The sequence below is a fragment of the Neofelis nebulosa genome, chromosome X (assembly GCF_028018385.1).
Source record: "Neofelis nebulosa isolate mNeoNeb1 chromosome X, mNeoNeb1.pri, whole genome shotgun sequence".
Classification (NCBI taxonomy): domain Eukaryota; kingdom Metazoa; phylum Chordata; class Mammalia; order Carnivora; family Felidae; genus Neofelis; species Neofelis nebulosa.
In genome coordinates, this window is record NC_080800.1 from 12,053,950 (window position 1) to 12,066,032 (window position 12,083).

The 12,083-nt window shown below is 46.4% G+C and overlaps 1 protein-coding gene across 4 annotated transcripts in view; it reads right to left on the reverse strand.

Moving 5' to 3' along the window:
* The window catches only part of PIR (pirin), a 97,980-nt gene that overhangs the window by 16,073 nt on the left and 69,824 nt on the right, over positions 1 to 12,083 (reverse strand). For 3 of the 4 annotated variants that reach the window (XM_058713461.1, XM_058713462.1, XM_058713459.1), the window contains exons 7-8: positions 10,731 to 10,775; positions 3,470 to 3,552 (exon numbers count right to left, since the gene is read on the reverse strand). In XM_058713461.1, coding sequence (XP_058569444.1) covers positions 3,470 to 3,552; positions 10,731 to 10,775 — 128 coding nt within the window. The remainder of the gene's footprint in view (positions 1 to 3,469; positions 3,553 to 10,730; positions 10,776 to 12,083) is intronic. The other variant, XM_058713460.1, reaches the window with a different exon arrangement.

Sequence of the window (12,083 nt, forward strand, 5' to 3'; positions counted from 1 at the left end):
CACTGATACTGACAATAAACGATCAACACCCAGCTGAAGGCCCTATGATTAATTTAAGGTGCTGATAACTTCTACTAGTCTTGAGGATGTCCTCATAGTTGGATTGATTCTGAAGCTGGAGATGGCAGGAGGACTCTGAGGATGAATCTGAGAGCATGCTTTAGGTTTAAGGACACTTATTCTAGTGATACATTACCTGAAAACAACTACCAGAGAGAAACTGAGTTTTCGCATGACTTAACTGCATGCAGTCATTCTTATTCGATTTCACTGTCTACGCTTCTTAGGCCAATTGAAACATAAACCAATGAACTATTGTCAGTTTTTACAAATTAATGGTCATGAATTATTACACATAAGCAAAAAAGTTGTCTCTGGTTTTCATAGGGTGTTTTATTTCTGTCTTTCAATCTTTAGTTTAACCAAATGTCGATCTGTATTAATTTTAGCAAGGTCCCCATGAATGGTGCCAGTTAAAGAGTACCATGACTCTCAAGTACTGTTTTGAGGGCAGCTAATGAAGAATTAATTGTCTACCTTGACAAACTACAAGTGAATTTGCTAATCCATGAGGCTAAGGGTTTCCTCAGCAGGACATCAATATAAACATACATCTAAAGGTGACATCGAGCCTTTCCTATCAAACCTATGTGCTCCTGATCAGGGAGCGATGCTGGTCACAAGAGCACCAACTATGGGCCAGAGCAGCACAGGGACCCTTAGGCCCTGAAACAGAGTCTGTTCTAGGGTGACCAGAACCGTCCAGGATTAAATACCCAGAGAAGCATGGAGCTGATCCTAATCTCTAAGAACTCTGAAAAAGCTAAGACTATTTTGAGGCCATTGTTGGGAGTCTGGGCTTCCTCCAAGAAGTCAGAGGGTCTGGCCTAAAGACTCTTAAATCTAGCATAAACCAAGCCCCATGTAGTTGCCATCTGCCACGGAAGACTTCAGAGTAAGGGTCACAGAAGACAATCCACCCTTGGAAAGAAGACAGGGGTCCCTGAAGCCTAAAATGTGCTGACGTAAGACAAATCAAATGCTAAGATGGAGCAGGAAACCTGGGGACAGAAATGACGTGAATGACATCAACCCTTGCGTGACCTCCTCTCCCACCCCAGCGGGTTGGTTACTCTAGAGGAAACCACCCATATGTGGTTAACCGGGAAGACAGGCATGATTGCGGAAGACTCAGAAGTAAGGAGTAGCGAAAGTCCTAGGAGCCAGGGAGTATACCAAATCCTTCTTCTTATTCTTTATGTTTATTATTTGGGGGGGGGGCAGAGAGAGGGGGTCAGAGGATCTGAAGTGGGCTCTGCACTGACAGCAGAGAGCCCGATGCGGGCCTCGAACTCACAAACTGTGAGATCGTGATCTGAGCCGAAGTCAGACGCTCAACCTACTGAGCTATCCAAGTGGCCCCCAAATCCTTATTCTTGACCACAACTCAGTGCAAATGGGATTAAGGGGAACATTAGGAAGTCATATCTTCCTTCTCTAATCCTCAGGCTTTAGCTCCACGTGAAGATAACCCTTGCCTGGGGCCTGGAGTGAATCAGAACACTTAAGAGGCTTTTTCTAGCTGTAGAAACTGCTATGTGCCCTGAACCTTACGGCCTAAAGTATAAATCCTCATTAGGTAACATGTATCTGACATGACTATCTGTTAAATTAGGTGTTTAGATCAGTGAACCTTCTGGCTACCATTATTGGGCACCCATTACATACTAGACCAGGGGTTAACACACTTTTCCTTGTAAAGAGCCAGAGAATAAGTATTCTAGGCTTTGTGGGTCATCTAGTCTCTGCTGCAAGCACTCAACTGTACCGTTGTGGTGTGAAAGCATCCACAAACAGAAAGGAATGGGCGTGGCTGTGATCCGACAAAACTTTATTTACAAAACCAGATTTGAATTTGACCTACTGGACATAATTTACCAATCCCTGTGCTAGACCTGGAGTGGACTCTTGACATACGTAATCTCACATATTCTTTCTAGCAACTCTATGCAGGGGGCATCATTATTTTGATTTTGTAGACAACGAAACTGAATCTCAGAGAGGTTGAAAAACATCTCCAAAGTCACACAGCTAACAAATGGCAAGACCAAGATTCACACCTTCACGATCTCCTTCCCGTTGTAATCTAAGGGGGACTAACTATTTCTTCGTGGATAGAAGCATCACACACCCGTTGAAATACTAATTTTTAACAATAATTTTCTCATAGAAATCTTTCTAATGCCTGAATGGCTCTGGCTATGTTCATACCCAGCAATAATTACAGAAGTCTACACAACAGAGTGGTGTCCCTGGAGCCACTGAACTGACGCTTTAGCCAACTCTTTGCTATCCCAGGCTGCCCCCTCTTCCCCCCCCCCCCCCCTCACCGGCCCGCCGCCTTTCTGGCTCCCCTCAGCAACTCTTTTCTGGTGGTTCATTCCAGTTTCCAAATCCTTGTCATCTGCAATGTGCCCTCTGCTAGATCACAGGAAGAATCAAGGTGTCAAGTTAAACCCAATAATGTGACAAACAAATCCACAACCAGCTGGCTCTGGTCTGTGTGCAGCTTCTGGGCCTCCTTCCTGCACTGGCCCGAAACCATTTCTGTGGGTCCAAAGTGGCAGTTTCAAACAGTTCAACCTAATAATCGAGGTGAATGGACCCCGATATGCACATTTTCTCTGGTGCTCATGAGGTTTCCCTTCTATTTACTCCATAGGTGAGCTGCCACAAAAGCGGGCGAAGATGCCATAATTCTTCAAATCCACTGCATTCCACAACACCGGGATCAGAGCGGACCGAGGCAGGCAGATCGCCTCTCTGCCAGTCACCTGCACACCGAAGTTGTTTGCACCCCTACTTTTCAAAATTCATCTTGTCAGGAGCTTTTGCACAACCGTCTCTTCAATCCTCTTGATTAGAATGACACAAAGCCATCAGACTGGCTTAGCAGGCTCACAAGAGAGTGAGATAATCACTTAAGGGAATGAAATAGAAATATCAGAAACTCTACCTAAGAAGCAGGGGTTCAACACCAAGGGACTATGAAACGCATCATATGCTCCTCTCAGTTCGACTTGCAAAGGGCTCGTTGTGAGCATGGAGATCTGTATTTATACTCCTAGATGGTTGATCCATTTTCACTGATGACACAAATAAATCAATTGTATAAAGTAAGAAAATTAAGAGACAAAGAAGCACATGTTGCCTCCAGATTCAAATTTCTAGGGATAAACAATAGAGACTTCAGGCGATTCCTGACGATGAGGGATCGGCATTGATAAAACCTTAAAATAAACCAATAGAAACAATAGATGTTAATGAAAGGTGTTGACAAATTTGGGGCATAGTTTCTTTGCCTAAGGAAGACAGAACATTTTCCAGCCACACAGAAGAGGTAGTAGGCATTTACCTGTAAACTGGTAGAAAGTGCAATTTAAGAAAACAAAAGATTTTTAATACTTACCCTGTTCTGCACCTGGACACTGTCACCCTCCCCCAGCACTGCCGTGTGATGAGGTTCTATTTTTTGTTGTGCATCATCAGGCCCTACAAAAGAGATGAGCCACGAAACTGAATGTTCTTTATAGGACGTTTATCATATGGTTACAAATTTGGTTAACTAGATAGCGCCATAATTTTAGTTTCAACCTCAGAAATAAGAGACTTAGGAATCTTGGGATGGTATGGTTTCAAATGTCATTAGGGAAACACACGTATAACTGCACCATAAACTTCTCCTTTTAACATTTTAATGACTTCACTGAATTAAAAAACAACAACATTCTTCAGAGGTGGGGGCTTGGCATATGACAAAGGGTTCATGGCACAAAAAAGATGAAGGACCTCCGTCCCGGAAGCGGTGGCATGCCGGTCAACGTTTAAAAATGGCTTTGGGAGAGAAGTGGGAGAATGAGGCCAATTTTCGGTGTGTGCTCATTTCCGTGGTGGAAATGCTCCCACTGCGGCCAATTTCAAGCTACCGACTTGAGGCCAGGGAAGAGGTGCGCAATCGGCTCCCGCGAGCCGGCAACAGCCGGCCCCAGTGCACCCCTAAAGGTTCCTTCTGTACTGAAAATTCAGGTCAACAGAAGTAAACAATAGAACTCCACTGACTTTCTACTCATGCACGGGCCTGGCAATGAAACAGAGGTCTGGCAGTCTAAGAATAATCTCATTTAGATCTCGGTAATATCTTTAACTGTGATATGGAGAAGCATTTTATTAAGTGTGCTTTACAGGGATTCCCTGGGAGCAACGGATCGTGTCTTTTATCTTCGACTCGTTCATACACAACACCCATGTACATTATCCACACGGTCTACTCCTGGCCCCTCTTTTGTCATGCAGATGTTCCATCATACATAAGCCAAAACAACTTATAAAGCCCCTTCACTGCCTTTACGGAGGGAGCTGGCAAAAGGTAGTTCTCAAATAAGGCTGAATTGAGATCCTCTGTACCTCCAAGCAGGAGAGCTTGCTTGACTGTCGTGTTCACCAGTCTGGGAGCAATTCTGGATTTAGATATCAGGGGTTCATGTTTTTCTAACAGCGTCAATCCTAACTTTACGCGGAGCCCGATTTCTGCCCCCACTCTTTGCTGTTCTAGGAGAGGAACCACAAGGCTGATTCTGAAGAGGCCATATGATATGTCTCAGCCTAGGCAGACGGTTTTTATAGACACTAGGGTCAGGTTTCCAGGTCTGTCATTGTAAGTGTAACTTGCTTCTGTATTATTTTATGAAATGGTTTTTTTAATGTTTATTTTTGAGAGAGAGAGAGAGAGAGAGAGAGAGAGAGAGAGAGAGAGAGAGAGAAACACAAGCATGCGCACATGAGCACGGGAGGGGCAGAAAGAGAGAATCCCAGGCCAACTCAGAGCTTGATCTCAGGAACTGAATCATGACCTGAGATCATGACCTGAGACAAAATCAAGAGCTGGATGTTTCACCGACTGAGCCACCCAGGTGCCCCCATTTTACGAAATGTTTAAAACAGGATCCCCGAGGGGCGCCTGGGTGGCTCAGTCGGTTAAGTGTCCGACTTCAGCTCAGGTCACGATCTCACGGTCCATGAGTTCGAGCCCCGCGTCGGGCTCTGGGCTGATGGCTCAGAGCCTGGAGCCTGCTTCTGATTCTGTGTCTCCCTCTCTCTCTCTGCCCCTCCCCCGTTCATGCTCTGTCTCTCTCTGTCTCAAAAATAAATAAAACCTTAAAAAAAAAATTAAAAAAAAAAAAAAACAGGATCCCCGAAAACAAAGACTGCTTTTATATTCATATCATTTCTATGTCATTTCACCCACCTGGTTATCTCCAGAACCTAAAATAAGTCTCAAAGAAAAGACACTTTATTGTTTCTGCCTACTTTCAATTATAAACGGAGCCAAATCAGATAATAAATAGTTTCCATTGAGAAGCTTCGCCAAGAATGTTAAATCTAATAGCGCAGTTAAGGAAGATTTAACTGAAAACAATTGAATTGCAAATATTTTTGTTTGCCTAAACAGTCCTCAAAGGGCAAAATACTTTAAACATATTTTCGAGTTAGTGCTGCAGCTTCAGTGTGTGATTAATCGCGGGGCAACTCTCCCCCATATGCCAGATTGCCTTTCTCTTCTCTTTATAAGAAGTGCTGCCACAGGGCTAGCCATTTCAGACATTCTGGCACTTCCAGTAGAGTCTGATATCATCGATTTTATAGGTACAAAGCTCTCTTATCTGATGCAATCAGGGTCATTAACTGAAAAAGACAATCAACTGCCTCCAACATTTTAAATTAAATTTTTAAAATGTTTATTTATTTTGAGAGAGAGAGAGAGAGAGAGAGAGAGAGAGAGAGAGAAAGTGTGTGCAGGGGAGGAGCAGGGAGAGAGGGAGAGAGAGAAGCCCAAGGAGGTTCTACACTGTCAGTGTCCAGCCTGACACGGGGCTTGATCCCACGATGCAGGGCTCGATCCCATGAACCATGAGACCACGACCTGAGCCGAAATCTAGAGTCAGACGTTTAACCAACTGAGCCACCCAGGTGCCCCTCCACATTTTAAATTAAAGTGTAAACGTGCATACATTTGCCAATATTTAGAAATACAGTGAAAGTTAGTTCGCTGATTAGATTGAAGCACTGTCTTTCTAAAGCAGAACCATAATGACTATAACCACTGAAATCCTTCTAGATGATTTGTTTCCCCCAGTCTTTTTCGGTCATCTTCCCCATACGTTAGCAATTCACTTTTACAAAGCATTTGACTTAGTGGTCCTAGAAATACCAACTTTTTTAATGCTTACTTCATTAATTTACATGTGGTTTCAGTGAACCACATAATTGCAATTATTACTGCAACTGGCCTAACAGATCTGAGAACAAGCACAGCTGCCTTGAAGTGCACTTGAATCTGGCCTGAAGGAGTAGCGATGGGCTGGCAGACCAGGGTTGCTGATCACCCTGGGTGTCCAAGAACCTCACGCCACATGTTTCTGTGAAATGAGCACATTGCTTAGTCCGGTTCATTCTAGGCAAGCGTAGGTCAATTCGGAGGGCTTCTGGTGTTTCTGCACCTCTACTGAGATCCGGGGGCTGTGTCAAACTTAATACTCCCCAGAACCAGAAGCAAAGGGCTGAGCACATACTAAGCATGAATAATTACTTATTTAAATAAGTCTGAAACATCTCACTACCCGCATAAGCCAGTTAGGTGTCATTTCAATACCCACAAATATTTTTAGATTTCTAAATATATTAAGTTTATTTTTGAGCGAGAGTGAGAGAGAGAGAGAGAGAGACAGAGTGTGAGTGGGGGAGGGACAGAGAGAGAGGGAGACACAGAATCCGAAGCAGGCTCCATGCTCCAAGCTGTCAGCACAGAGCCCAATGTGGGGCTCGAACCCACAAACCATGAGATCCTGACCTGAGCTCAAGTCGGACACTTAACCAACTGAGCCACTCAGGCACTCCTCTAAATCAATTTTCTAGGCCCAAACAGTATACCTGATACTGGCCCCTCTAGGAGGCTGACATCCAAGCCGTAGGGATATAGGATATGAGTTGCTCTCCCCTTTGATATCTGTGTCAATGTGTAACGTCATTCTCATCTCGGCTGCAGGCAAGGGACTCGGTGTTAGTATCCTGGGGATTTATTGGCTTTCTGCCTATGCGGTTTTTAGTTTCTGAGTTTTAAAAATCATATACTGCACATATTTCAGCTGAGGGCTGGGCAAAGGACCTGTTAACTCTGTAAAAGATTGTCGTCGAAGATCTCCGGCCATCTCTAACGTTAAAGCCTCCACCTGTCCTTTTTCACAATCTACCAGTGTCCGTCTTTTAAGAACTTCCTGCATCAATTAATATTCTTTGAGTCCTCCTACATCTCCATTTTATGGAATCTCCCCAGATTACTTTCTCAACCCAAACTGCAGTCTATTTATTCCAGCCCCATGCACATTTATAACATCGATTCCAACAGAACGGAGGTACGGGACATTTTGGAAAAGACAATTACTTGCTTATCAGTTCCTGCCATCTGTGGCCGGCTGGTGCCATCCTGGCTTTAAACGCAAGATTAAACTGAGGCAGTTAAATCAGAAAGTGTTTTCTAGATTCTCTCTTACAGGTTTTATACGTCAGTACATACTTAATAACCATCTCTGCTTTGTCTTTTTTCCTTTGATGATTTGTTCTTGCCCTTTTGTTTTTCTCATGAACATCTCTATTAGGGGGGTGGTTAGGAGGAAAAGAAGGAGATAAAATTCAATTGAGGTCATTTGGCCAGTCACTCATTGGCTACAGCCGAGTCCCAAGAGGCCAGTTATGCGAGCTAGATTCTCTCCACGGTCCAGTTTACCCTGGACAGATGCAAGTTCGTTCCAACGCTACAGACCGTGACCCCATTTCCTGCCAGATGTTTTGCACTTGTGGCCCATGGTCATGAGAGGTGACCAGGCCAGTGAATAGAAACGACTCCGGAAACTCCTGCCTCACCTCAAGAAAAACAAGTGGATGTACCGGTCATTCTTATCCCTCCAATTGCTGAGCTTTTCACTTGTTTAATTCTTGGACTGAAGGTCTGTCAGGAAACAAGGCTGAAACTACTGACTAAAACAGGTTTTGAATGCCAGAGGGGAGGAGGTAGTGGGGGGGGGGATGGGCAAAATGAGTGAAGGGGAGGGGGAGGTACAGGCTTCCAGTTATGGAATGAATCAGTCACAAGGATGGAAGGCACGGCACAGGAAATACAGTCAGTGGTGGCACAATGGTGACAGACGGCAGGTACAGGTGTGGCGAGCACAGTATCACCTGCAGACCAGGCAAATCACTGCTATCCACCTGAAACTAACGTAACATTGTGTGGCAACCATACCTCAATTTAATGAAAACAGGTTTCAAAGATGATTTGTTCATTTTTCTCCGTTTCATCCTCCACACCACCATTTAAACCAAAATAAAATATGACCTGTCGTAGAGTCCAGAAGCTAAGAAAGGTTTTTACATTCTTAAGTGGTTGAAAAATATCAAAACAAAGGCATTGCATGACCCGTGAAAAATCTATGAACTTCACATTTCCGTGGCCATCAAGTTTTATTAGAATAGCCACCCCAACAGCTCACATATCACTGTGGCCACTTTTGTGCTACAAGGGCAAGAATGATTCGTCGCAACTAAAACTGTATGGTCCACGAAGACAATAATATTTATTATCTGGCCCTTTGTAACAAGTTCGCTGCCCCTGCCCTTTCTCCTTCTACACAGTCATTTCTGGTATCCTTATCACCTCAGAATTCACATGCTTTATTACTTTCCATTTGTGCAGATTATTTTGTTGCTCTTGAAACCACAAGTCAATGGTGCTACGTCCATAAAAATGGTTTTTACTCTCCATTTGTATAAAGTTCTTTGTGACACTCAAGATTTTCAAAAGATCATAAGACAAATGATGCTTCATCTCTTCCAGATGGTGAACATAGTTTACGTGTGATCCTTGTGATACCACTACATTTTTTCCATCCTTTTTCAGATGCTAAAATAAATGAATTTTGCTTCTGGCCCATCACTGAAATGCTATTCAGTGAAAGAGGAACTAAGGCCATTTTTACTGTTATAAAATCAAAATACATGGGTTCGTGTTACCACTATTTTCCAGAAAAATAATTTGAGGCAACTGAAGCCCCCTTTTGGAGATTACAAAGAATGGTTTAAGCAGTTCTGGGTATCACCTTCAAGTCTAGAGCAGATGTCATCAATAAAGCAGCTGTCTGGGGCTGGCAGTGTATCACCCACGGAGGTGGCCACGTCAGGGTCACAGGAAGACCACTGACGGCTGAGGCCGCTAGCCTGCGGGAGACGGGGTGGAGGGCACCCAAGCCCAGAAGGTGTCCGAAATGACAGTGTTGGCCTGCCCCACCCCCACCCCACCACCCATCGCTGTCACGAGGGGCAGGGACGAGCCAAGAGGAGGCTCGTTCCCTTACTTTACATTGTCCCAGAAGCACAGCCCGAGATGTTGAAGTACGAGGAGTTTATCTGGCAGGTGGACACAGGAAACAACAGGCCAGGAACCAAGTCAGGTAAGGGAGACAGGACACACCAGAGTGTCATCAGGCATGTGCCCACTGTGGGCGGCTTGGACGGAATCCCACGGGGCACCGCTAGGAAAAGGCCTCACAGGCAGGCGTCACTTAGCCCACCGGAGGGGTGACGTGGCCTCTGGGCATGTCCAGTCGCCAGCACTCTCGCCCTGCCCTGACCAGGGCGGAGCAGCGTTCCCCGGTTCAGAGAAAGCCTCGGGCTGCGACACGCAGACGCCACTGGCAGGGTGGAAGGCGGTCGGCAGGCCTGCGGAGCTAAGGCGTCCGAGGCGTGGGCAGGGCACACTCAGAATCCGCCCCAGCACTCGTCCGTCCGGCAGTGCCACAGAGAGACCGGCCCGACGCCCGTGCCGCTTCCAGGAGGACAGGCAGGGCGGCAGCAGACGCGGCCAGAGCCCGCCCGCTCTGCGGGATCCACTCCGCCACCCGGCCGGCTCCTTGCTGCGGCCTGGCTGTGGAGCGCAGGCCAGAAAAAGACGGGGCGGACGGCGCGGTTGCTGTGTTGTCGTCGTACAGAGGTGACGCAGTACGTCACGGCAACGGGAGCGGGCAGTCCTCGGTTCTGGTCCCAGGCTTACCGAGGCACAATCCTGGCAAGTTAACTAACTTTCTTTAGACTTTACTTTCCTCATGCGTAAAATGACAGTGGGGTCTTCAACATCCCTCCCGGAGCCCACTCAACAAGAGACGCTTATACAAGCCTTAAAATAAGGGAAAACCAACTTTGAGATTTCTCAGAGGCGCCTGGGAGATGGCAAATGCCCCTCCTTCCAGCTCCCAGGAGACAGATCCCTGCTCCCCTGCACCCGTTAGAGCTACGTCCCTTTATCAGCATGGAGGTCGCCAACGTCTCCCCAAGATGTCAACCCACAGGAACGTGCCCAGATCTTACATCTGCACAGAGGCCACAGTAAAATGGCTGCTGTCGTGACTGGTGTTCATATTCTCCTCCCTCACTGAGCATGGTGAGCAAGCTGAGAGGTGCCCTGTCCTGGGTGTACCAGGATGTACGAGGATGGAGAGAGGGCTGGTGCCAGACAGAAGGCGGCAGAGTATGTGACTGCATGAAAGGTTTCATCTTGCTTTTCCTCCCCCTCAGTCATTTAAATGATAGTGCAATTGAACCCAAAGCAAACAGTCATCACTCACCAATATACACATTTCCAGATATGGTATAAATGAAGCTTGTCCACCCTGAAAAAGGACCAGCAACGTTAAAAGGTTAGTGTCCATAATGCCAAAAGGAACAAAAATAATATGTTTAACAAATATCTCTGAAATATAAATGCTGTACATAAATTTATATAACAGACACAAAAGATGAGACAAAATCCCTTATTTTCTCTTAGATACATATTTAAACGTTTAACTTCCACGAGCCATTTAAAACACACGCTGTCACTTCCACACGCACACACGTATGGACACATGTACACACATTCCCCTAACCCTAAATGACTTGGTCCCAAATGCCCTAGAGCCATTTGGCTCTAGTTGCCACTGAGCTCACTCCTTTTCATCTCTCCTAAAATAGAGCACCAATTCCAGGGACGTGGAGCATGCATCATCTTTGGGGGTATGAATGGGGTTCAGCTGGTCCGTGCGCTCCCCGGAGTTGCGTACACAATTTTCCAAGCGCGTACACTTCTCTGTGAAGATATGAGTACACAGCGTTCACCAGATTCCTACTGTGACGCACGGGCCCAAGAGCTCAGGACCACAGACAACCTGCCACTTGCTCTCCCGGTGACTTCCATGGGTGTCTGTACCCACAGCCCAGAAGGGACGCCGCGGGGCCACTGGGAGACCTGACTCCAGAAACGGCCAGCTCAAAACAGAACAGGGACATCACTTGTGTGCCTTAGGTGGAAAAGGAGAAGATGTGGGAAAGGAACACACGGTAGAGTTCGAGGTAGAAGGGCAGGGTCCACCCTGGGGCGTCTTTGAGAGTCAATGTGGTGACACAGTGAACCAAACAAGGGCAGGTGTGGAGGATCACGGGAGACAAAAATGCACTCTGGGGATGCAGCTGGGATTCCAGGTGGGCTGAAACACACACGAAAGGCACAAGAGAAAAGATGTAACTGACAACCATCAACATCAACGGGGTCTGGGGAAGAAAATCCGAAGGCTGGCGGAACAAAGCAAGCCACTTGGGTGGATGGCAGAGGATATTTCGTCACCCTCCCATACCCCAACTGCTCCTCTCAGAGGTTTTACCAGACCAAGTTTAAGGCCTCTGGAAGTAATTCTGCTTGCTGACAGCTCGCTCATATTCGTCCTCCCTTGGTGCCCCACAGGCTCGCTTTGCCATCAGCTGGTGAACATCACTCCCTCCCCTGCATGCCCTGTGGGCGGAGACTGGGAGGAAGAAGGCCCAGCCGGGCTGCACAAGTTGTGCAATTTTGGGGAGGGAGGTTTGGGATGCTGAAAACAGGCCAGCAATCCACAGCCCAATTCCACGTGTCTTATCCGGGCGGACCGGCTCTGCTTGCTCACAGA